We start from the raw sequence: 26,716 nt of genomic DNA on the forward strand, positions 1-26,716 counted from the left end.
GCTCGCTGCTATCTGCTGACTTTTTATTTTAAGGAAGTTCGGCAGCCAACCAGCGGGCCAGTAACAGCCAATCGGCGGCCGCCGCTGCCGACATCCTCAACTGTAAAAAAACGTCCCCTGACCTGCTGCGTGCCCTGCCTCTGCCTACAAACCCCAGAATGCAGCGCCGGCCGGTAACTGCCGGCCCCCGCTGCATTCTGGGATTTGTAGGCAGAGGTAGGGCGTGCAGCACGTCAGGGGATGTTTTTTTTCAGAGTGGAGGATGTCGGCAGCGGCGGCCTGCCGATTGGCTGTTACAGGCCCGCTCTGCATTCTCGGAATTGTAGGCAGAGGCGGGGCAGCACTTCAGGGCCAGGGACGAATGGAGCTTTCTTGTGCTAGGAGATGGAACGGAGCCTGGAGCGCTCCGCTGGTGGGCATTGATGAGGTGGCAGTGAATGACATTGGGCTGTACTGGTGGGCACTGATGAGGTGATGCACTGGTTGGCACTGATGAGGTGATGCACTGATTGGCACTGATGAGGTGATGCACTGGTTGGCACTGATGAGGTGATGCACTGATGTGATGCACAGGTTGGCACTGATGTGATGCACTGGTGATATGCGCTGGTGAGATGCACTGGTGGGCAATGATGGGATGCACTGGTGCATTGATGAGGTGGCACTTATGGGCTGCACTGGTGGGCACTGATGAGGTGGCACTGGTGGGCACTGATAGACACCAATGAGGTGGCACTGATAGGCTGCACTGGTGGGCACTAATGAGGTGGCACTGACAGGCTGCACCCCACCACTCCACCCTAGGTTTTTTGAGATGAGGAAAAAAAAAATCGGCCTAAAATATCAGCCGCAAAACATCGGCAACACATATCGGCCATCGGCCGCCCTGATTTCCAAATATCGGCATCGGCCAGAGAAAAACCCACATCGGTCGACCTCTAATATTGCACTCTGTAATGTATATTGCACTCTGTAATCACAACTGATGTATAAAGGTTTATATTGCGCTCTGTGGTGTATATAGATGTATATATTTGCCCTCTGTGATGTATATAGGATTATATTGCGCTCTGTGGTGTATATAGATGTATATATTTGCACCCTGTGATGTATATAGGATTATATTGCCCTCTGTGATGTATATAGGATTATATCGCGCTCTGTGGTGCATATAGGATTATATTGCCCTCTGTGATGTATATAGGATTATATTGCGCTCTGTGGTGTATATAGGAGTATATTGCCCTCTGTGATGTATATAGGATTATATTGCCCTCTGTGTATATATTTGCACACTGTAATGAGTATAGAAATGACAAACTCTCATCTCTCCGCACACGTCCCACTCCAGGGACACACGTGCACCGCACTTCCTGTCTGTCAACACGTCACTTCCGGAGCATTCTGTGACAGGGAGCGGAATGTGACACTACACCGGCTGATGACGTCAGTGCGGTGCGCGGTCTGAGTGTCAGCATGTTCCCGGGGAGGAAGGTTCCTCTCCTGTGCCGCGCTCTGCTCTCCCGCACACTGCCCCCTGCTGGCGGCGCGGACTCGCTCCTCTCCTGCAGGCTCCGCGCGCTCCCGGCTGTCAGTCACTCCGACTACCCGGGGGGAGGCAGCAGGGAAGATGTACCAGGGGCCCAGGAGGGAGCACTGGGGGTCCCAGAATCTGCCAGGGCCAGGCTGCTCAGGAGAGCATGGGGCAGATCTCTGTCTCCTCTGGACAGGGTCAGTAGGATGATCCCCCCTGAGCTCATCTCCAAAGAGGTCCAGGATCTGCGGGGGCCGGATCTTTCCACTCCAGCAGGGGAGGGGCCCTTGGACCAGGTCGCCCCACCCCCTTCCTCTACCTTCCATGTGGGACAGGAGGACATTGGAGCTTCGGCACCTCTTCTGGGCGGAGAGGTCCGGGATCTGCGGGGGCCGGAACGCTCTATTCCACCTGGTAAGGGGTCCTTGCACCAGGCCGCCCCACCCCCATCATCTCAAGGAAGCCCCTTCCATGTAGAACCCGAGGACGTTGGAGCTCCAGGACCTCCGAGGCGTAACGAGGTGTCAGGAGGATTTGAGAATTTGGCCCCACCACATGGCGAGGGGGCCACAGAAAATACCTCTTGGCCCCATCCCCCGACACCCACCCCAGAGGCAGATGGTGACCTCTCTCCTCCGCAGGGTGCACCGTTCTGCCCCGGGGACCTCCTGCTGGCGGAGTACCAGAGGAAACACCGTTCCGTCTTCAGGAAGATGTTCCTCCTGAAACCTCACGGCAAACTCGTCAGTAACTGGGGGGCCATCGGCAACCAAGACATAATGGGCCAACTCCCGGGACAGAGGCTCCTGACTTCTACCGGCCACACACTCCTCCTCAGAAGACCCTCATTGGAGGAATATGTCTGCTTCATGAGGAGGGGGCCCAATATTACCTATCCAAAGGTATGGAGGAGCTGGGCCAACACCGTCCAATGGAGGAATAAGGAACCATTTATACCAATGAGATGAGGGAACAACCAGGCATGGGGGTCAGGAAGGTCAGTAGATGACCAGCAGGACAGTATGGTGGGTAGGAAGGTCAGTAGATGACCAGCAGGACGGTATGGTGGGTAGGAGGGTCAGTAGTTGACCAGCAGGACAGTGTGGGGGTTAGGAGGGTCAGTAGATGACCAGCAGGACAGTATGGTGGGTAGGAAGGTCAGTAGATGACCAGCAGGACGGTATGGTGGGTAGGAGGGTCAGTAGTTGACCAGCAGGACAGTGTGGGGGTTAGGAGGGTCAGTAGATGACCAGCAGGATGGTATGGGGGTTAGGAGGGTCAGTAGATGACCAGCAGGACAGTATGGTGGTCAGGAAGGTCAGTAGATGACCAGCAGGACAGTATGGTGGGTAGGAAGGTCAGTAGATGACCAGCAGGACGGTATGGGGGTTAGGAGGGTCAGTAGATGACCAGCAGGACGGTATGGGGGTTAGGAGGGTCAGTAGATGACCAGCAGGACGGTATGGGGGTTAGGAGGGTCAGTAGATGACCAGCAGGACGGTATGGTGGGTAGGAAGGTCAGTAGATGACCAGCAGGACAGTATGGTGGGTAGGAAGGTCAGTAGATGACCAGCAGGACGGTATGGTGGGTAGGAAGGTCAGTAGATGACCAGCAGGACGGTATGGTGGGTAGGAGGGTCAGTAGATGACCAGCAGGACAGTATGGTGGGTAGGAGGGTCAGTAGATGACCAGCAGGACGGTGTGGTGGGTAGGAGGGTCAGTAGATGACCAGCAGGACAGTATGGTGGGTAGGAGGGTCAGTAGATGACCAGCAGGACAGTATGGTGGGTAGGAGGGTCAGTAGATGACCAGCAGGACAGTATGGTGGGTAGGAAGGTCAGTAGATGACCAGCAGGACAGTATGGTGGGTAGGAAGGTCAGTAGATGACCAGCAGGACAGTATGGGGGTTAGGAAGGTCAGTAGATGACCAGCAGGACAGTATGGTGGGTAGGAAGTAGGGTTGTCCCGATACCGATACCAGTATCGGTATCGGGACCGATACCGAGTATTTGCGCTAGTACTCGTACTCGTGCAAATACTCCCGATACCAAAATAGAATACTTTTTTTTTTTTTTTTTTTTGACATCGAGTGGTGCATAGAGGCAGGGCCGGATTAACCGTGGTGCTGATGGAGCTGCAGCTCCAGGCCCCCATCATACTATAGGCCCAAACTTAATTCTCTCACCAGGGCCCGGCGGCCGGCCGACGACCGCTATATAATAAATCCACATGTCCAGTCAGCTGCAGTGCCATTGGATGGCACTGATAGGTGGCACTGGCATTGATTGAATGGCACTTATAAATGGATGGCACTGATAGGTGGCACTGGCATTGATTGGGTGGCACTGATGAGATGCACTAATAAGCTGCCTCCCTGCACTGATGCACTAATGGGCACTGATCTGCACTGATAGGTGGCACTGGCTAGCTGCACTTTTGGGCACTGGCACCGATGAGCTGCACTGATAGGTGGCACTGGCAGTGATCACTCCTTCAATGATATGTAGTTTTCCAGTAACGTATGCTAAAAAACAGCCCCACACCATGATGTACCAGTTCTTCATAATTCTAAAGAAAATATCTTTGGTCTGTATTGTGGTTTGAAAACGGTCACATGACATTTAAAAAAAGTATCGGTATTCGGTATCGGCGACTACTTGAAAAAAAGTATCGGTACTTGTACTCGGTCCTAAAAAAGTGGTATCGGGACAACCCTAGTAGGAAGGTCAGTAGATGACCAGCAGGACAGTATGGTGGGGGTCAGTAGATGACCAGCAGGACAGTATGGTGGGTAGGAAGGTCAGTAGATGACCAGCAGGACAGTGTGGTGGGTAGGAGGGTCAGTAGATGACCAGCAGGACAGTATGGGGGTCAGGAAGGTCAGTAGATGACCAGAAGGACAGTATGGTGGGTAGGAGGGTCAGTAGATGACCAGCAGGACAGTATGGTGGGTAGGAGGGTCAGTAGATGACCAGCAGGACGGTGTGGGGGTAGGAGGGTCAGTAGATGACCAGCAGGACAGTATGGTGGGTAGGAAGGTCAGTAGATGACCAGAAGGACGGTATGGTGGGTAGGAGGGTCAGTAGGTGACCAGCAGGACGGTATGGGGGTTAGGAAGGTCAGTAGATGACCAGCAGGACGGTATGGGGGTTAGGAGGGTCAGTAGATGACCAGCAGGACGGTGTGGTGGGGGTCAGTAGATGACCCAGCAGGACACTATGGTGGGTAGGAGGGTCAATAAATGACCGTTGGACACAGCACGGCCCCAGAACTAGAGGGACCCCCAAAATCTGACTATAGGCCTGGGCAGGAAGCTATTAAATAAAGAACAAATTTGATTTTTACCCCCACTAAATACCCGGTTACAGGGGAGCATGTGACCCCCTCCCGTGATGCAACGCCCCCCCCCCCCGCGGACAATGGTCGGAATTGTACCTTTTACCCAGGAGGAGGATTGGGCCCCAACACCACCTGACACGGAGATTACCGACATGATAAAGGGGGAGCGCAGGAAGGGGGGTAAAGGATGGTTGGGGGGGGGGCATTCGAGAGACCCTGTCGTCTGATTCCTGAATAAAGGTGATGGTTTTCTGGGGTGTCTGTTACCTTCACTAACCTAATCTCCCCCATACCAGGACATGGCCGCCATGATGATGGCGATGGACGTCGGTCCCGGGGACGTTGTGCTGGAAGCCGGTTCTGGTTCCGGGGCCTGCAGCCTGTTTCTATCTCGTGCCGGTAAATATGAAGGGCGGCTATTCTATCGATAATCTTCCAGTGGCGGAATTATCAGGGTCGCCCCCCCCGTGACTGGGCCCTGTCGTTTCTCCTCTGTTTCCCCCCAACATCGGAGGAACGATGGGCCCCAGGAAGGCCAAACAGTGCCCGGGTTTTGTACAGACGCCCACATGGGGACGTTTCAAGGAGGATAAGTTGGCACACGCCGATCCGGCAGAACGTTCGCAGAGTCGCACTCCGACGGGACAGCTGGAGTCCGTCCCCCTGACAATCTAACGTCTCCATTGCCGGCGCCATTTTGTTGAAGTTTGCCCATATGCACAGAGTGGAGTTGGTCTTCAACAACATGGCGCCCAAAACCCACAACTATGGGACAAATGTTGTTTGTGAATGAGAGAAACTACACTGAATGGGCGGGGGAGGAGAAGAGGATCAAAGCCAAGGTCTGTCTGCCTTAGCCTGTCCTGCCCCCGAGCAATGGAGGAGGTGAGGTCACAGCTCCAGCCAGGCCACACAGAGTCTGGGGGGGGGGGGTCACCAGAGTCCCCCCTCACATCATACCCTTTTCATCAAAGTCTGAAGAATTACCCCCAGTGCAAGGGAGAACTCTGCAGGCCCTGATGTAAAGGGGAACTCTGGTGTAAAAGGGGACGCTGTAGACTCTGATGTAAGCGGGGCTCTGGTGACCATGGTCCCCCTTACAGCATGATCCGCAGCATTCCCTTTTATATCAGAGTTCCCTTTTACACCAGAGTCCGCAGGGTTCCCCCTTACAGTGTACCCTGATGAAGAGGAGAGCTCTGTGGATCCTGGGGTAAAAGGGGAACGCTTACACTGTAAGGGGGAACCCTGCGGACTCTGGTGTAAAAGGGAATGCTGCGGATCATGCTGTAAGGGGGACCATGGTCACCAGAGCCCCGCTTACATCAGAGTCTACAGAGTTCCCCTTTTACCCCAGAGTTCCCGCTCTGAGACGGCTCCAGCCAGGCCACGGGGGGAGGAGAAGAGGATCAAAGCCAAGGTCTGCCTTAGCCTGTCCTGCCCCCGAGCAACGGAGGAGGTGAGGGGACAGCTCCAGCCAGGCCACACAGAGTCTGGGGGGGGGTCACCAGAGTCCCCCTTCACATCCTACCCTTTTCATCAAAGTCTGAAGAATTACCCCCAGTGCAAGGGAGAACTCTGCAGGCCCTGATGTAAAAGGGGGACTCTGGGGTAAAAGGGGAACTCTGGTGTAAAAGGGGAACTCTGTAGACTCTGATGTAAGCGGGGCTCTGGTGACCATGGTCCCCCTTACATCATGATCCGCAGCATTCCCTTTTAGATCAGAATTCCCTTTTACACCAGAGTCCACAGGGTTCCCCCTTACAGTGTAAGGGAGAACTCTGCAAGCCCTGATGTAAAGGGGAACTCTGAGGCAAAGGGGAATGCTGTAGACTCTGATGTAACAGGAGGGGCCACCTTACATCAGAGTTCCCCCTTTACATCAGGGCCCGCAGAGTTCTCCCTTACACTGTAAGGGGGAACCCTGCGGACTCTGGTGTAAAAGGGAACTGTGATATAAAAGGGAATGCTGCGGATCATGGATGTAAGGGGGACCATGGTCACCAGAGCCCCGCTTACATCAGAGTCTACAGAGTTCCCCTTTTACCCCAGAGTTCCCCTTTTATCCCAGAGTCCCCCTTTTACCCCAGGATCCACAGAGCTCTCCTCTTCATCAGGGTACACTGTAAGGGGAAACCCTGCGGACTCTGGTGTAAAAGGGAACTCTGATATAAAAGGGAATGCTGCGGATGATGATGTAAGGGGGACCATGGTCACCAGAGCCCCGCTTACATCAGAGTCTACAGAGTTCCCCTTTTACCCCAGCGTTCCCCTTTTTACCCCAGAGTTCCCCCCTTTTTACCCCAGCGTTGCCCCTTTTTACCCCAGAGTTCCCCTTTTTACCCCAGGATCCACAAAGCTCTCCTCTTCATCAGGGTACACTGTAAGGGGGAACTCATGACCTTTCTGTGTGGATTCTGCCCATCCCCCGCTGTAGATATCCCCTTCCCCCGCTGTAGATCTCCCCCGCCCCCGCTGTAGATCTCCTCTGTCTGGGAATCACAGATAATTGATCTCGGGGGTCTCTGTTCTCTTCTCCTATGTATCTGCTCCCCGTGACGCCCCCCCAGTGGGCTCAGAAGGCGCCGTGTACAGCTTCGAAGTGCGCGCCGACCACCACGACGTGGCAAAGAGGAACTTTTCCAATTGGAGGAAGGCGTGGCAGATTCGCAGCGGCGGTCGGACGTGGCCGGATAACGTGCGTTTCATCAACAAGAGCGTGACCGACGCCTTTCCCGACATTCAATCCGTGGCCTTCGATGCTGTGAGTATCACGTTCCCCGTACCCTTCGATCCCTCGTTTGTTTTTAGAGTCACTTGCTGACCGCAGAATTACCGCGGCAGAGCCCCTCCCCCCCCCCCGCTGTGCTGGATCGCATACATGTACGTGATCCAGCACTCCCGGTGTAGGGGGCGCGCGCTCTGGCTGTGCTGCCATTCGCTGCAACACAAGCCGCTCGGCGGGTTCCCGACCGCCGATCGGCTGAGTGAATGACAGAAGAGAGCTCTGTGTAGGTAAAAAACACAGACCTCTCCACTCACAGCAGCGATGTGCCGGTATTGTTCTCCCTGCAAAGCAAACCAGCGCGGTGCTTGGCAAAAACAACACACGTTACGCATTGTTAGGCGCGTATTTAACCCTTTGATCGTCCCCTATATTAACCCCTTCCCAGCCAGTGTCATTAGTTCGGTGACAGTGCATATTATTATCGATCAGCGGGTGCCAGCCAATGATTGACCTCCACTTTAAGTGGGGTAGATTCAGAAACGAATTACGCCGGCGTATCCATAGATACGCCGCGTAATTCAAAAGCTGCGCCGGCGTATCTACTTTCTGTATTCAGAAAGCTCGATACGCCGACTGTAGCCTAAGATACGACTGGCATAAGTCTCTTACGCCGTCGTATCTTGGGGTGCATTCTGACGCTGACCGCTAGGTGGCGTTCCCCTAGTTGTCAGCGTAGAGTATGCAAATTGCATACTTACGCCGATTCACAAATGTACACGCGCCCGGCGGTCGTTTTTTACGTCGTTTGAGTACGTCGGTTTCGTCGTAAGGCTTCTCCTGCTATTAGGAGGCGCAGCCAATGGTAAGTATGGACGTCGTTCCTGCGTCGCGATTTTCAAATTTTACGTCGTTTGCGTAAGTCGTTCGTGAATGGCGCTGGACGCCATTCACGTTCACTTTGAAGCAAATGACGTCCTTGCGACGTCATTTACCGCAATGCACGTCGGGAAAGTTTCCCGACGGAGCATGCGCACTACGTTCGGCGCGGGAACTCGCCCAATTTAAATGATCCACGCCCCCTATGGGATCATTTAAATTGCGCGCTCTTACGCCGGGCATTTTTCAGGAGCGCCTCACGCAATTTACGGAGGCGAATCAAGCGTAGCGCAGGTAATTTACGGAGGCGCAGCGGCAAAACGGTGCGCTGCGCCTCCGTAAAAATTGCGCAAATGTACCTGAATCTACCCCATTGTTGGGCGCATATTTAACCCTTTGATCGTCCCCTATATTAACCCCTTCCCAGCCAGTGTCATTAGTTCGGTGACAGTGCATATTATTATCGATCAGCGGGTGCCAGCCAATGATTGACCTCCACTTTATGTGTGTTTTAGGGGGGTGCTTTCTAACTGGGGGGGATGGAACTGCCTGGGATTAGAGAGAGATTATTGTTCCTAATCACTGGGAAGAGCAGATCTCTATCTACTCCTGTGAGAGAACGGGGATCTGTCTGTTTAACATTGATAGATCCCCGTTCTGGCTCTCCGAGAAGCAATCGCGGGTTGCCGGCAGACATGGTGGGCTCCGACATGCCCCCCGCCCCCCCTATAGCTCTAAAAGCGGCTGATGTTCACCTACGGAGGTTTGCGCAGCTGTGCCAACCTTCCACAGTATAAGGACGGCGGCTGGCCGGTAAGAGGATAGGGGAGCCTCTTACCGGAGAGAGTGGCTCATCACATTATAAACGGTCAGATTTATTCCACAATACACGGATATCCAGGCTTAGGGGGAATCCTCCATCTGGATCTCTCCACCAGCATTAGATACTTGCCAAAAAAAAAATGATGCATGCCCATAGTGAAAAAAATATTTATTAAACACGACTTGGGACAGTTTATAAAAATATAAGTGGAATGGGCACAGCAACAAACGCATATAGCGAGCTAAAAACAGGTTCTACAGCCGCACATACCAAATCATTATACCTGCAGGTGACACTTCCAGAGTAGCAGGCTGAATAAGCCAGGCTCCAGTTGGCAGGCGTGCATGATGACGTCGCGTTCCTTGCCCTTCCCTACACGTTTCGTCAGAAATGACGTCTTCTGGAGGCAGGCTGAATTCTTTCATATTGATGATTTGTGGCTTTTATAAGGTGCTCTTTTTTTTTTTTTCCTTTGTCCTTTTCTGTAGGCTGCACTGGACATGTTGAACCCACAAGTGGCTCTTCCAGTAATAACGAGGAACCTCAAGCCGGGAGCCGTGTGCGCCGTGTACATCGCTAAGTAAGTCCGTGAAGGTTTCCTGTTACGTCTGACACATGCAAACATAACATCTTATCGATCGACTCATCTTTGTTGCCCATGTTAGACTCATCCTTTGTCTTTCTAAGGTCCCTTTCACAGGGGCGCCTCCATTTGGTGTCAAAATTGTCCAATGTGTCCGCTATAATGTCGCAGTCACGGAAAAAAATCGCTGATCGCCACCATTAGTAGTAAAAAAATTTTTTTTGATAAAAATGCAATAAAACAATCCCCTATTTTGTAGACTCTATAACTTTTGAGCAAACTGATCAATAAACGATTATTGCGATTTATTTTTTTTGCCAAAAATATGTAGAAGAATACGTATCGGCCTAAACTGAGAAAAAAGTTTTTTTTTGTTTTTTTTAAATGGGATATTTAATAAGACAAAAAGCAAAATATATTGGGCCAGATCCACAGTGAGAGTACGCCGGAGTATCTACTGATATCTACTGATACGCCGGCGTACTTTCAAATTTCCTGCGTCGTATCTTTAGTTTGAATCCTCAAACTAAGATACGACGGCATCTGGGTTTGATCCGACAGGCGTACGCCTTCGGATCGTAGATGCAATACTTCGGCGTCCGCTGGGTGGAGTTTGCGTCGTTTTCCGCGTCGGGTATGCAAATTAGCTATTTCCGAGGATCCACGAACGTACGAGTGGCCGTCGCATTCTCTTACGTCGTCTCTAGTCGGCTTTTTCCGGCGTATAGTTAAAGCTGCTTTTTTCCGGCGTATAGTTAAAGCTGCTTTTTTCCGGCGTATAGTTAGATTTGCCATGTTAAGTATGGCCGTCGTTCCGCGTCGTTCCGCGTCGGGTATGCAAATTAGCTATTTCCGAGGATCCACGAACGTACGAGTGGCCGTCGCATTCTCTTACGTCGTCTCTAGTCGGCTTTTTCCGGCGTATAGTTAAAGCTGCTTTTTTCCGGCGTATAGTTAAAGCTGCTTTTTTCCGGCGTATAGTTAGATTTGCCATGTTAAGTATGGCCGTCGTTCCCGCGTAAGTCACGTCTAAGTTTAAAAAATGACGTCCTTGCGACGTCATTTCGCGCAATGCACGGCGGGAAATTTCGAAACGAAGCATGCGCAGTTCATTCGGCGCGGAGACGCGCTTCATTTAAATGAAACGCGCCCCCTAATCGCCGATTTGAATTCCGCCGCCAGAAATACACTACGCCGCTGTAACTTACGGCGCGAAATCTTTGAAGATTTGAAAGAACGCCAGGTAAGGTACGGCGGCGTAGCGTATCTCTGATACGCTATGCGGGTGCAGATCAATGTGGATCTGCCCCATTGTGTTTGTTTTTTTTTTTTTCCTTTTTTCAAAATTCTATTTTTGTTTTATAGCGCAAAAAAATAAAAACCGCAGAGGTGATCAAATACCACCATAGAAAGCTGTATTTGTGGGGGGAAAAAAATAAAGATTTCATTCAGGTACAGCGTCGCATGACCGCGCAACTGTCATTCAAAGTGCAACAGCGCTGAAAACTAAAAATTGGTCTGGGCAGGAAGGGGGTGAAAATGCCCGGTGTGGAATGGGTTAATAACCACGTTGTTTCCGGCCTAATTCTGACACTTCACACCTCCCATGTAAAAAAAATCGACTTGGAATTCCCAAACCATATATATAAGATGTAAAGAGAACGTTCACAAAGCCGAGGATTTTATATGTTTGGAGAATCTAAACACCAAATCAGAAGTTTCCAGCAAAATCCTTTCCCACCACCAGGGGTCACCCCACTAGAAACCATCTCAACTGATCAATGTGATTGGTTCCGGGCTCCACAATATTGCTGTGAATCTAGGAGCTAAAAGAAAGTTAGGAGATTTTTTTCTTTTATTTTTTTATTTAAACAACAAAACTTATCCTTTAACCCTTTTGCTGCCAGAGCTGTTTTTGCACACGTCTTAAAAAATAATTTTAGGACTGAAGATTACACAAAACACCCAAAACATGATATATTTTCGGAAAGCGGACACCCTAGGGCAAACTGGCGGCCCTCCAGATGTTGCAAAACTACAAGTCCCATGAGGTATTGCAAGGCTAACAGTTACAAGCATGACTCTCACAGGCAGAGGCATGATGGGACTTGTAGTTTCGGAACAGCTGGAGGGCCGCCAGTTTGACACCCCTGCCCTAGAGAATAAAATGGTGGAAGTTCCAATTTTTTAGGTCACTTGATATTGTCTCAAAGGTCTAGGAAACACAAAATTTCAGTAAAAAAAAAAAAAAAATACATTAACCACTTAAGACCCTTATTCGGCACTGCGTCGCTTTAACTGACAATTGCGCGGTCGTGCGACGTGGCTCCCAAACAAAATTGGCGTCCTTTTTCCCCACAAATAGAGCTTTCTTTTGGTGGTATTTTATCACCTCTGCGGTTTTTATTTTTTGCGCTATAAACAAAAATAGAGCGACAATTTTGAAAAAAAATTCAATATTTTTTACTTTTTGCTATAATAAATATCCCCCAAAAACATAAAACTTTTTTTTTCCTCAGTTTAGGCCGATACGTATTCTTCTACATATTTTTGGTAAAGAAAATCGCAATAAGCGTTTATCGATTGGTTTGCGCAAAATTTATAGAGTTTACAAAATAGGGGATAGTTTTATTGCATTTTTATAATTTTTTTTTTTACTACTAATGGCGGCGATCAGCGATTTTTTTTTTTTTTCTTTTTTTTTTTTTCGTGACTGCGACATTATGGCGGACACTTCGGACAATTTTGACACATTTTTGGGACCATTGTCATTTTATACAGCAAAAAATGCATTAAAAATGTATTGTTTACTGTGAAAATGACATTTGCAGTTTGGGAGTTATACACTAGGGGGCGCTGAAGGAGTTATGTGTGACCTCATCTGTGTTTCTAACTGTAGGGGGGCGTGGCTGTAGGTGTGACGTCATTGATTGTGGTTCCCTATATTAGGGAACACACGATCGATGACGGCGCCACAGTGAAGAACGGGAAAGGTGTGTTTACACTCAGCTCTCCCCGTTCCCAAGCTCCGGGGACCGATCGCGGGACTCCAGCGGCGATCGGGTCGCGTGCACGCGCGACCCCACAGCTGGGTTTAAAGGGCAACGTACAGGTACGTGGATGTGCCCAGCCGTGCCATTCTGCCGACGTATATCGGCGTGAAGGGGTCCTTAAGTGGTTAAAGTAATTTTTTGGGGACACAAAAACGCAATGAATTACATGATTTTATTTTATTTAAACTCAAAAGCAAAGTAAATAGATACCCAACATGTCAAACCTTAAATTTTCTTGCACCTGTGAAATGGTAACACATTTCAGTACCCGATATTTTCCATAGGTGACACTTAAAAAGCCCCCTATAGGTATCAGTTTAGTGTTACGGAGGAGGTCTGGTGCTAGAATTATCACTCTCACTCCGGTGTGTATGGAGATATGTAACATGTATCACAATCCACGTTTTCAGCCGTAGGCGCGTGTTTGCGTTTGTATGTGTGTATATGTGGGGGGGGGGGGGGATTATATGTGCTTGGATGCCATTTTTTCCTTTTTTTACAATAAAAAAAAAAAAAAATTTACCCTTTTTTGTTTTTGTGGGAAAACTCTGCTGATTTCCATCATCCAATCATGTCATGATGAAGTCGTTCTGAGACAAAACTTGTAAGGTGAAGCTAAAAACTTCATCAGGAGCAGTTCCACTTTCATGAATCCCATGGTATCATTGGAATTCAGTGCTGTGCTATAGTTTTCTTTTTTTAGGCGACAGGTTCTCTTTGTTGAGACATTCAATGTCTCCTCTGGGCTCCACTGAATGTAATAGACATCGCATTGGTACATTTTTCCCTGAGCTTGATGGGCAGGGAAAGTATCAACGGGGACCCGGAAGTGACATCATACACATCACTTCCAGGTCAACAAAAAGAAAAGGAGAAGAGCAGACGTGTGTCCGCCCTCCTCCCACCCCTCTTCCCGGCGGCACCAGCTGTGGTCGGTCCTGGGGCCCCAGAGATACATAGCGGGGGGTGCGTGGAAGCATTCGGGCGGCGGTTCAGGTGCCAGGTTACAATTTCTTGTTGCCATAGCGACCTGGCGCCTGGGATTTGTTGAGCCTAGGATTGGTTAATTGAATAGGCTGGTCATTTTGTGAGTAAGGGGAGGGCAGAGCTAACAACATCATCGGTAGCAGTGCCACATCCCTGAATCCTCATGGTAGCATGGGAAAATTCACTGATGTGGCACTGATAATGGATTTTTGTTTTGAAATCTGTAGGTTGGAGCTAATGTACAGTGATGTCATCATATGATGAAGGGAAGGACGCACGGACTTGGCCATGGTCCAGAGTGAGTGGTGCGCCCTCCCTAATACAATTTCAAGCTGAGTGTTTTGGAAGTATGTAGTTCTGATCTTGTATTGCCATTCACTCAGACTAATTGCTGAGTCTACTCATCCTTCCCTTCAGCATGTGATGACATCATTGTTGGCTCCGCTGTACATGTTTCGTCTCAAAACATCAGGAGCGGCACCATGGGCATTCATTGATGTGGTACCGCTTCCCAAAGAAGTCGTTCTGAGATGAAACTTGTAGGGTGGAGCTAACGGCTTCATCAGGGGCAGTACCACTTCATTGGAATTCAATGCTGTGGTACCACTCGCAACAATGTCGTTCTGTGATGAAACGTGTAGGGAGGCGCTAATGTACCGTGATGTCATCAAATGATGAAGGGAAGGACACACGGACTCGCCAGTGGTCCAGAGTGAGTGGTGCGCCCTCCCTAATACAAGTTCAAGCTAAAAGTTTGGAAGTATCATGTAGTTCTGATTGATCTTGTATTGCCATTCACTCGGAAGAATTGCTGAGTCCACTCATCCTTCCGTTCAGCATGTGATGACATCACTGTTGGCTCCGCCGTACGTGTTTCGTCTCAAAACGTCAGGAGCAGCACCATGGGAATTCACTGATGTGGTACCGCTTCCCAAAGAAGTCGTTCTGAAACGAAACTTGTAGGGTGGAGCTAACCACTTCACCAGGAGCAGTATCACTTCCATGAATCCCATGGTATCATTGGAATTCAATGCTGTGGTACCGCTCACAACCAAGTCGTTCTGTGATGAAACGTGTAGGGAGGAGCTAACGTACAGTGATGTCATCACATGCTGAAGGGAATAACGCTTGGACTCTGCAGTGCTCTGGAGTGAGCAGTGCGCCCTCCCTAATACTAGTTCAGGCTGTTATTCCCTTAGTGCTGGGTGAGGCACTACTGCCCTGAGTGTTCAGATGTCTCATGGGAAATTTAGTTCTGATTGAACTTGTGTTGGGAAAGGTACACCAATCACACCAGAGCTCTGCTGAGTCTGTGCGACCATCCCTTCTGCGTGTGATGAGGTCACTGAGTGTTCGCTCCGCCTTACACTTTTTTTTCATTCGAGAAAAATGGGAGTGACACCAAGGGAATTCACTGATGTGGTGCCGCTTCCAAAGAAGTCGTTCTAAGACGAAACGTGTAGGGTGGAGCTAACAACTTCATCAGGAGCAATACCACGTCCATGAATTCCATGGTGCCCCGGAGTTCAGCTTTATCTACACACTTTGCATTTGTATTGTCTGAAAACAGCATGACATCACCACCTGGGATTAATTTTCTGCTCTGCGTTGTGTCCATGTAAGCATCACGCAGGTGATTGACCTCCTGGAGGGGATTCGGTGCTGCAAGCTTCCCCTGGTGTGTGAAAAGATTGTAGAGGTCGGTGTCACAGACTGGCTGGTGGCGCCATCTGTACGCAAAGACGGCAAAATTTCCAAGAGGGTGGATCCTCAAACACCGGAACAGCTTCATCGAGAGGAAGAAGAGGAGGACGATGATGAAACAGATGGTAAGATGCTACGGGGGGGTGGGGGGTACCAGCAGGGCACGTGTTCGCTAAATCACAAAAAAAGGGTCACTGATTTATATCTGCTTGTCCCCTCCCCCCCCCACAATGTAGTGCAGACGACGAGCGGCCGCTGTAGGCAAAGCGACATACTTGTCTACTTCTGGGTTTAGAGCATGCGCGGCACCCGCCCAGCCCGCAGCGGGAGCCTGTCAGCATTTTACTGAATGAAACTGATTCATTCAGTGTTTACTATTGTGATTGGCCACAGATAATCACATGGTACAGATAGGCTGAGATTGGCCCTGTCTGTACCATGTGATCATTGTCACCAATCGCAACATAATTGTACACAATAAATTGCATGTATGGAAGCCATCCACTGTGTACAATTTGTCATATGATCTGCTGTGATCAGTCACAGTGATCACATGGTACCGTCAGCGGGCTGGAGCACTTATCAGCCGATGGACACAGCTGGTGACGGACCGCGCCTTGGGGTGCGGGAGGTGCGTTCCGGGAGGACGTCGTATGACCTCTGTGACGGTATCGGTATGATATCCCCGTCAACGTTCCCTTCTTCCCATAACGAAAATCACCCCAATATTCCACGAGGAGGGATATCCCTGGAATCGCCCAGAAAGCCACACATGAAACCAGCTTACTGCTTGAACAACACAGACTTTAATGTTATAACACACAGCTTATATGTCATTTCCAAAACTGTTACAATGACAAATCTCCGCCCCCCTCACACTGGGGCTTCCATACAGATTATAGGTAGACACGACGGGGCCGATGCTGAAACACATTTTCTTTAGACAATGACATCAATGACGCTGAGCACTAGCTGTACTGAATACATCAACCAGACCGCTCGACCCCGCATATAGAGAGATAATTACCACAATGAAGCAATCAGAATAATTAACACAAGCCACTTAAACCCAGCTCTCCTTCACACAACACAATAGATCAATTAACCTTTAGAAATAGTGAGGGGACATTAGCACATCAATAACCTGGCTAGTAGGGAGCAGTAAACTGAGACATATAGGCAAATGTATCACAATGGCCCCCCTTTTGCTCCCTGCTCCGGCAAACCCGGTTGGACCTTCCCTGGTCCAGTAGGGTTGACGGGTTCAGAGCTATTAGTCAGAGGTTAACTCCGTTTGGCATGACTGACCTCCCTTGGCAACTGCTTCAGACTCAGGTATGTCACCGGGTCGTCAGATCACACGCCGGTCAGTCCCCAAGTCTTTGTGCGATCTGCAAAGTCACCAGAAGTCAGTGTGAAGACAGCGAATGGGTCTGTGCGCCGCCGTCTAGGTGTCCCGCTATGGGAGGGGGCAGGTTATGGCTCTGAAGTGACAATCCCAGGAGATTCATAAAAAGAAAAAGTTATATTTGTTGTAGCACTGGTGCTCAGAGTCCGGGGGGGGGGGGGGGGGGAGGGGGGACTCAGAGCCCCATAAGGTCAGCCACCCCCTGCTCCCTCCGCAGCCGCCGGTTCTCCTCTTGGAGCTTCTCCAGCTCCATCTCCAGTTCATGGAGCCTGGGGGGGTCAGCCTGCTGTGACCTCAGGTGGTTGTTCTCCTCCTCCATGCGGCTTATGCACTCCTCCAGCTCTATGTACTCACGGATCAGCTCCTGCTTGCTCATGTCCTGCAGGCTCTCCACGTGGTCCTTCATCATCAGGAACTGGGTGGTGGTGTAAGGGGCCACCGGTGGGCCCTTGGCGAACATCTCGGCACGCATCTGGGACGCCCGCTGCGACTCCCTCTCCTCCAGTCGCTTCTTCTCCTCCCAGGTCAGCTTGTTATACGGCTTCCAGGACCTCTTCTTCTTGAAGGGTGGCCGGCGGTGCCTCTTTCTGCCCAGCTCCCTCCAGGGCCCCTCCGGCTCAGGGCTGTCGCCCATGACCAGCTGACAATGGTGTTCCCTGTTGTCCGTAATAACAGATTGTACCATGAGGGCTTCGTAAGGGGTGCCCAATGGTTCTTCCTGACCCAGCTCCTTTGGATCCCAAGCCGAGTCTACACAATGGGCTGCTGCTGGTGGGCGGTACCCAGGTTGAGACCAATTTGACCTGGTGTTGTCATTCATGGGGCAATTCTGCTTGAAGTGACCCAGCTGTTTGCACCGGAAGCAGCGTTGTTCGTTGCCCTCCTGGCGATGATAGCGAGGGCTAGATGTCACTGGTCTGTTAGGAGGTTGGTATCTAGCGGTTGGTGGGTGTGAGGGCACCGTTTGTGGTGGAGGTTGTTCCTGTGGTGTGACCTGGTTCGTCTTGCGAGTATCTGCATATTCATCCGCCAACTTCGCGGCCTCTGGTAGAGTCATGGGCCTGCGATCTCTCACCCAATCCTTGACGTCCGTCTGGATGTGATTGTAAAATTGCTCCAGGAGCATTAGTTGCAAAATGTCCTCTGCGGTGGTGGCCTGGCTGCTGTTAGCCCAGTTAGAGGCCGACCGGGACAATTGGCATGCCCATTCCGCATAAGAGTCTTTCGTGGTTTTGCGTGAGTCCCTGAACTTCTGTCGGTGGGACTCTGGGGTTACTGCATAACGAGCCAGGAGCACTTCTTTAACCCGGGCGTAGCTATGAATATCCTGATCTGGCACGGTCCGGAAAGCATCAGAAGCCTTGCCTGACAGTTTGCCTGACAATATTGAAACCCAGTCTCCTCTAGCTATTCGGTGCAGGTTACATTGTCGCTCAAAATCCGCCAGGAAGTTATCAATCTCACAGTCCTTTTCATCAAAAGCTTTAAAAGCGCTAAACGGAATCTTCCTTGCGTCTGCTGTGCTGTACTCACTGTTCGTAGAAGGTGCGGCTGCTTGTTGGACTGCTGCCAGTTTTAACTGTAGCTCTGCGTCCCTTATTTGTTTATCCTTCTGTAGCTCTGCGTCTCTTATTTCTGTAGCCTTCTGTAGCTCTGCGTCCCTTATTTGTTTATCCTTCTGTAGTTCTGCGTCCCTTATTTGTTTATCCTCCTGTAGCTCTGCGTCTCTTATTTGTTTATCCTTCTGTAGTTCTGCGTTTACTAACATGTCCATCACTTTCAGTACCACATCCGGCGTTGGGTTCGGGCCGAACCACGCTAGCTTCTCTCTCATTAGCTTGTTGGCTGGCGATTCCTCCTCCTGAATCACTGGTGTCTCCATCTCTTGTACTGCTGGCGTTGCTGCAATCCCGTCCTCCTGGTCTAGCTCCATTGATTCTGCTATGATGACCCGCTTGGTTTTGTTGCTAGCAATCCTTCCACGAACTTCCAGTAGTTCTTCCAGTGTCTGCTTGGAATCCGGGTGTGAAGGGGAATAGAAGGGAAAAATCCCACCGCTACCAACCAATTGTGACGGTATCGGTATGATATCCCCGTCAACGTTCCCTTCTTCCCATAACGAAAATCACCCCAATATTCCACGAGGAGGGATATCCCTGGAATCGCCCAGAAAGCCACACATGAAACCAGCTTACTGCTTGAACAACACAGACTTTAATGTTATAACACACAGCTTATATGTCATTTCCAAAACTGTTACAATGACAAATCTCCGCCCCCCTCACACTGGGGCTTCCATACAGATTATAGGTAGACACGACGGGGCCGATGCTGAAACACATTTTCTTTAGACAATAACATCAATGACGCTGAGCACTAGCTGTACTGAATACATCAACCAGACCGCTCGACCCCGCATATAGAGAGATAATTACCACAATGAAGCAATCAGAATAATTAACACAAGCCACTTAAACCCAGCTCTCCTTCACACAACACAATAGATCAATTAACCTTTAGAAATAGTGAGGGGACATTAGCACATCAATAACCTGGCTAGTAGGGAGCAGTAAACTGAGACATATAGGCAAATGTATCACAACCTCCACCCAGAACAATGAATGTGCCGCCCAGTCAGGACCGTCTTTAACACAGGGGCAAAAGGGGAAGCTGCCCCGGGCCCAGACATTGTTGTGGGGCCCAAAGCTGCTGCCCCTTGAGCCTGCACAAATAGTTGATAATTGGTATTCGGGAGGGCCCAAGAAAATGTTTGACCAAGGTCCAATCAATATTAAAGACAGCCCTGCACCCAGCCATCGTATTACAATAGAGTGTGGGGGAAGGGGTTAAACAAATCAGTATAATTGTACCTTCCATTCAGTATTTCTCTTTTCCTCCTGTAGGGGGCGATGAAGGCCCAGCAGGATCGGAGGCATTTGGACAAGTGCCTTATATCGCTCGACCTCTCCCCTGGCAAACCGGACACACAGGTAAGTGCCAGACGTGCTGTTTTTAAAAACGAAGAACATGAAAGAAAAAGACAGCGCTGTTGCCCATAGCAACCATCTGAATGTCTGCTGGACCGACGCATAAATCGCGTCACGAGATGCCGAAAGTCGGTGCGGCTCTATACGGCGCATGCGCACCGACGTTCGGCTTTTCTCGGCATCTCGTGACGCGATGTATGCATCGGTCGGATGCCTGTCCATCAATTAGGATGCCCATCCCCACCATCGTACCCGGAAGTGGCGGTGAGAACGCATATAGCAAACGGTAGGTACGGACATTTTTTTTTTTTATAAAACCAGCCGATTCTAATTGTCATTAATGTGGGAAATGCAATGTTAAAAGTTTATTTTTAGGGGAACCTCCACTTTAACCACTTAAGACCCGGACCTTTAGGCAGCTAAAGGACCCGGCCAGGTTTTGCGATTCGGCACTGCGTCGCTTTAGCTGACAATTGTGCGACGTGGCTCCCAAAACAAAATTGGCGTCCTTTTTTTTTTTTCCCCACATATAGAGATTTCTTTTGGTGGTATTTGATCACCTCTGCGGTTTTTATTTTTTGCGCTATAAACAAAAATAGAGCGACAATTTTGAAAAAAAATTCAATATTTTTTTACTTTTTGCTATAATAAATATCCCCCAAAAACATAGAAAACATTTTTTTTCCTCAGTTTAGGCCGATACGTATTCTTCTACATATTTTTGGTAAAAAAAAATCGCAATAAGCGTTTATCGGTTGGTTTGCGCAAAATTTATAGCGTTTACAAAATAGGGGATAGTTTTATTGCATTTTTATAAAAAAAAAATTTTTTTACTACTAATGGCGGCGATCAGCGATTTTTCTCGTTACTGCGAATATTACGGCGGACACATCGGACACTTTTGACACATTTTTGGGACCATTGTCATTTTTACAGCGAAAAATGCTATAAAAACGCACTGATTACTGTGAAAATGACAATTGCAGTTTGGGAGATAACCACAAGGGGGCTCTGAAGGGGTTAAGTGTGACCTCATCTGTGTTTCTAACTGTAGGGGGGTGTGGCTGTAGGTGTGACGTCATTGATTGTGTTTCCCTATAAAAGGGAACACGCGATCGATGACGCCGCCACAGTGAAGAACGGGGAAGCTGTGTTTACACTCACCTCTCCCCGTTCTTCAGCTCCGGGGACCGATCGCGGGACTCCAGCGGCGATCGGGTCCCGAAGCTTCGGACCGGGTCGCGGGCGCGCGCCCACGGCTGGGTACTAGCACAGGACGTACCTGTACATGCTTGTGCCCAGCCGTGTCATTCAGCTGACGTAAATGTGCAGGAGGCGGTCCTTAGGTGGTTAACCACTTCCATACCGCGCCTATTCTAGCACTCCTCTCTTACATGTAAAAATAATCAATTTTTTTTGCTAGAAAACCCTCAAACATCATATATGTTTTTTTTAGTAGACACCCTAGGGAATAAAATGGCGGTCATTTCAACTTTTTATCTCGCACGATATTTGCGCAATCATTTTTCAAACGCCTTTTTTTTTTTTTTTAAGAAAAAATGACAGTTTCGTGAATTAAAAAATAACAAAACAGTAAAGTTGGCCCCATTTTTTTGTAGAATGTGAAAGATAATGTTGCGCCGAGTAAATAGACGCCCAATATGTCACGCTTTAAAATTTGCGCACACTCATGGAATGGCGCCAAACTTCGGTACCTAAAAAATCTCCATAGGCAACGCTTTTTTTTTTATTTTTTATTTTTTTACAGGTTACCAGTTTAGAGTTACAGAGGAGGTCTAGTGCTCGAATTTTTTCTCGCGCTCTAACGCACGCGGAAATGCCTCGCATGTGTGGTTTGAACGGCGTTTACATATGTGGGCGGACTTGCTTGTGTAATTGGTTCTGAGCGTGAGCTACCGGGGACAGGGGTGTTTACATTTTCTTTATTTTTTTTACATTTATTTTTTTACACTTTATTTGTATTGATCACTTTTATTCCTATTACAAAGAATGTAAACATCCCTTGTAATAGGAATCTATCGTGACAGGTCCTCTTTATGGAGAGAGGCGGGGTCAATAAGACCTCCCCCCACATCACTCCTCCAGGCTGGAAAGCATGAGACCGAGAAAAAAAAATTCACCAATCTCGTGCTTACTAGCCGGGAACCCCGGCGTGATGTCATAATGATGACTGGTGACCATCTGGTCACTGGAAATCTCTATGGTCGTCATCCGGCGACGGCCGATTCATTCTCCAGGTCCCCGATGGCACGGGAGAGCCCAAAGAAGCACCGGCTGGCACGGGAGAGCCCGGAGAAGCACCGGATGGCACGGGAGAGCCCAGAGAAGCACCGGCTGGCGGTGGGATGTCCATTCCCATCATTCAGATATCCCCACTGAAAGTCGGGGATGACGTCCTTGGGCTAGAAGTGGTTAAGAAAACTGGAATCGGAGCGTCGCCACTTTCCATGCCTGGACCCCTCGCCTCTGATTTGGACACAAGGAGGGGGCGGTCTCTGCGTCAGGCGGAACGTTAATCACCACTATCCCCTCACTGTCCCCAGCGTGTGACAATTAGATTGCCAAACTGTTATTGATTGGCTGTGAACTCTAATTCTTGTTATTGATTGGCTGTGAACTCTAATTCTTGTTATTGATTGGCTGTGAACTCTAAGGGCCCAGATTCTCGTAGATTTGCGTAAAAATGGGCGGGCGTAACGTATCTCATTCACGTTACGCCGCCGCAAGTTTTTCAGGCAAGTGCTTTATTCACAAAGCACTTGCCTGTAAAGTTGTGGCGGCGTAGTGTAAATCACCCGGCGGAATTCAAATTCGGCGGGTAGGGGGCGTGTTTAATTTAAATGAAGCGCGTCCCCGCGCTGAACGAACTGCGCATGCGCCGTCCCTAAAATTTCCCAGCGTGCATTGCTCTAAATGACGTCGCAAGGACGTCATTGGTTTTGACCTGGACGTAAATTACATCCAGCACCATTCACGGACGACTTACGCAAACAACGTAACTTTTTTAATTTTCGACGCGGAAACGACGGCTATACTTAATATTGACTGCGCCTCATAGACCCAGGGGCAACTTTACGCCGGGAAAAGCCTAACGTAAACGTCGTAACTTTACTGCGTCGGCCGCGTGTACGTTCGGGAATTCGCGTATCTAGCTAATTTGCATACTCAACGCGGAAATCTACGGAAGCGCCACCTAGCAGGGAAAAAAATAAATTGCAGTTACGATCCGACGGTGTAAGAGACTTACGCCTGTCGGATCGAAAGGATATCTATGCGTAACTGATTCTAAGAATCAGCCGCATAGATACGGCAGCGCTAGGCAGAGATACAACGGCGTATCTGGAGATGCGCCGTCGTATCTCTTTTGAGAATCTGGGCCTAATTCTTGTTATTGATTGGCTGTGAACTCTAATTCTTGTTATTGATTATCTGTGACACTATGAATGACGATTACCATTCAGCAGGATTGATATTTATTTTCCAGCCTTTCTCGCGCACCTGAGGAAATTCATTCCGACACCCCCAACAGATCCGGAAGATTCCAGCTGATGCGGAGGACTTTGTTATGTATATTCGTATTATTATTATTATTTTTTTACAATATGCAGCGACCCAAATAAATATGTGACTTGTACTTTGTGAGGTTTTCCTTTATTCAGGAGAAGACGATTCACACACTGACAATAAACAAGGATATGACTGCGACAGTCGGCACAGTATAAGAGATTGCAGAGTAATAACAGTATAACAATAATAATAATAATAATAAAGTGCTAATGCTATTCCCATCAGGGAGAACTATTGTATGATTAGAGGTGTGTCTGGAGGGATCGTTGTTCCCAATGTATGTGTGTTTTATAAATAAACCGGGGATTGCATGTAGGGAAGATTGGGGGGGGGGGGCATTTGAGTGGGTTAGGGGCATAGGGGGATTATGGGAGAGAGTGGGGTAGGGCATAGGGGAGCAAGAGAATGGGTGGGTATGGATGATGGAAGAGAGGGGGGGTTGAGTGGGTTGGGCATAGAGGGCAAGGCAATGGGTAGGTATGGGGGGGGGGGGTGATGGGAGAGGGGGTGATTCAATGGGATATGGCATAGGAGAGCAAGGGAATGGGTGGGTATCAGGGGATTATGGGAGCGAAAAAGGGGGTAGGGCATGGGGGAGCAAGGGAATTGGGGGGATTATGGGAGAGAGGGGGGGTTGAGTGGGGTAGACCATAGGGGGAAAGGGAATGGGTGGGGATGATGGGGTGAATTGAGTGGGATAGACCATAGGGGGAAAGGGTTGGGCATAGAGGGCAATGCAATGGGTAGGTATGGGGGGGGGGTTGGGAGAGGGGGTGATTGAGTGGGGTAGGGCATAGGGGGCAAGGAAATGGGGGGATTATGGGAGAGAGGGAGGATTCTGTGAGGAAGGGCATGGGGGCAAGGGAAAGGGGGGATAATGGAAGAGGGGAGATTCAATGGGGTAGGGCATAGGGGGCAAGGGAATGGGTGGGTATGGGGGGATGATGGAAGAGAGGGGGGATTGAGTGGGGTAGGGCATAGGGGGCAAGGGAATGAGGGGATTATGAGAGAGGGGGGATTGAGTGGGGTAAGGCATGTGGGTATGGAGGGATTATGGGAGAGAGGGGGGATTGAGTGGGGTGGGGAATGGGTGGATTATGGGAGAGAGGGGGGATTGAGTGGGGTAGGGTAATGGAAGAGGGGGGGATTCAATGGGACAGGGCATAGGAGAGCAAGGGAATGGGTGGGTATGAGGGGATTATGGGAGAGAAAAAGGGGGTAGGGCATGGGGGAGCAAGGGAATTGGGGGGATTATGGGAGAGAGGGGGGGTTGAGTGGGGTAGACCATAGGGGGAAAGGGAATGGGTGGGGATGATGGGGGAGGGGGTGAATTGAGTGGGATAGACCATGGGGGGGGGGGGATTGAGGGGCAGAAGGAAAGGGGAAGAGGTAACCCTCCTCCATCCAGGTTCTCTCACCCCCCCCCCCCTCCCCCATGGAGCAGATGTCATTTCATGGGTTCTAATTCAGGATTTCATCATACAGTAAAATCTTTCCAATAATACTTTTTAGGTTCAAACTTTTACTACAACTACTATAAATATTCTGTAACCGTCATTTCATCATTTGTCAGGCGGCGCCCAAATCTACTCGCTGTGTGAGAACCACGCCATGGACTTGTCTTGGGGTCGTCCTCCCGTCACATTTTCCTGGTTAACTGAAGAGAACAAAATAGATGTCAATGTCACTGGGATGTTGTAGGAAATATAACAACACTAATAACCAAAATGTTTTCTGTGCTTTTAGAACCTTTTCACTCTGAGGAGTTTTTTCAAGTGCTTTTGCGATTAAAAATAAAAAGCGTCTAAAAAAAAAAAAAAAAAATCTTCCCATAAAAATCAATGAATGTTCTCCTACGGGTGTTGGGCGCCGCTGGCGGTGCAGTGATAAAAAAAAAATCTTGCATGCAGCATCTTTGGGGAGCGAATAAAAGCGCCGCAAAAAATGCCCCTCTCCATGTAAATGTGAATGAGAAGCGCTACAAATACGCCTCTGTGTAGTTTTTGAGTCACGTGACTTTTACAAACCGCACCGCAAACGCCTCAAAAGCGTTTCAAAAGTGCTCGGCATTTTGATGTGAACCGGTGTGAAAGGGGTCTTAGTGACTACACCTAGCCGGGGGTGGGGTCAATTTTTTATTAATTTTATTTTCTTTTTTATATATATATTTTTAATAATTTTATATATATATAATTATTTTTCTAAATAATTTTTTATTTCTTTTTTTTATATGCCGGTATATTTTTTAAAAATATTTATTTATTTATTTTGTCATTTTTTTTTTTATAATTGTTTTTTAATATTTTTTTTTTTTTTTATTAAAGTGAGTGGGCTAGATTCAGGTAGGGCGGCGCATTTGTACGGCGGCGTAGCGTACCGTAAATCAGAGAGGCAAGTGCTGTATTCACAAAGCGTAAGCGCGCCTAATTCAAATGAGAATGAGGGGGCGTGTTTTATGTTAATTCTTGGTGACCCGACGTGATTGACGTTTTTCCCGAACGGCGCATGCTTCGTCCGTGGAATTTCCCAGTGTGCATTGCTCCAAAGTACGCCGCAAGGACGTATTGGTTTCGACGTGAACGTAAATTACGTCCAGCCCTATTCGCGAACGACTTACGCAAACAACGTAAAAAATTCAAAATTCGAAGCGGGAACGACGTCCATACTTAACATTGCGTACGCCTCATAGAAGCAGGAGCAACGTTATGCCGGAAAAGCCTTACGCAAACGACGTAAAAAAATTCCGCCGGGCGCATGTACGTTTGTGAATCGGCGTATCTAGGTCATTTGCATATTCTACGCTGAAAATGACGGAAGCGCCACCTAGCGGCCAGCGTAAGTATGCACCCTAAGATACGACGGTGTAAGAGACTTACGCCAGTCGGATCTTAGCCTAATGTCGGCGTATCTTGCTTTCTGAATACAGAAAGAAGATACGCCGGCGCAGCTTTGAATTAACGCGGCGTATCTATGGATACGCCGGCGTAATTCAAAGCTGAATCTAGCCCTATGTATATATCTGATTCTGCATTTTTGGACAGGGGACGTGCACGCCCGCCCAGCTGTACTGTGATTTGTTACAGCACATACCAATCACGGGAGCC

At 49.1% G+C, this 26,716-nt stretch overlaps 2 protein-coding genes across 2 annotated transcripts in view; one reads left to right on the forward strand and one right to left on the reverse strand.

Annotated features, from left to right (window-relative positions):
- The first annotated feature begins 1,427 nt into the window (after window positions 1–1,427).
- TRMT61B (tRNA methyltransferase 61B) lies at window positions 1,428–23,684 on the forward strand. The gene is made up of 7 exons (XM_040351865.1): window positions 1,428–2,436; window positions 5,172–5,274; window positions 7,446–7,639; window positions 9,791–9,882; window positions 15,549–15,754; window positions 19,941–20,027; window positions 23,530–23,684. Exons 1-7 carry the CDS (start codon window positions 1,477–1,479, stop codon window positions 23,592–23,594), a joined length of 1,707 nt encoding a protein of 568 aa, XP_040207799.1. The 5' UTR covers window positions 1,428–1,476; the 3' UTR covers window positions 23,595–23,684.
- A 1,357-nt stretch (window positions 23,685–25,041) lies between these two features.
- The window catches only part of SPDYA (speedy/RINGO cell cycle regulator family member A), a 52,585-nt gene continuing 50,910 nt past the window's right edge, over window positions 25,042–26,716 (reverse strand). The window contains exon 6 of the mRNA XM_040351866.1: window positions 25,042–25,269. Coding sequence (XP_040207800.1) covers window positions 25,199–25,269 — 71 coding nt within the window. The 3' untranslated portion in view covers window positions 25,042–25,198. The remainder of the gene's footprint in view (window positions 25,270–26,716) is intronic.

Source organism: Rana temporaria, chromosome 4 (genome assembly GCF_905171775.1).
Source record: "Rana temporaria chromosome 4, aRanTem1.1, whole genome shotgun sequence".
NCBI lineage: Eukaryota > Metazoa > Chordata > Amphibia > Anura > Ranidae > Rana > Rana temporaria.

Coding starts and splice junctions, on each gene's coding strand:
- TRMT61B (XM_040351865.1), top strand. CDS start 1,477: ATGTTCCCGGGGAGGAAGGTTCCTCTCCTGTGCCGCGCTCTGCTCTCC. Junction 7,640..9,790: donor AATCCGTGGCCTTCGATGCT/GTGAGTATCACG, acceptor CCTTTTCTGTAG/GCTGCACTGGACATGTTGAA. Junction 20,028..23,529: donor CTGGCAAACCGGACACACAG/GTAAGTGCCAGA, acceptor TTTATTTTCCAG/CCTTTCTCGCGCACCTGAGG.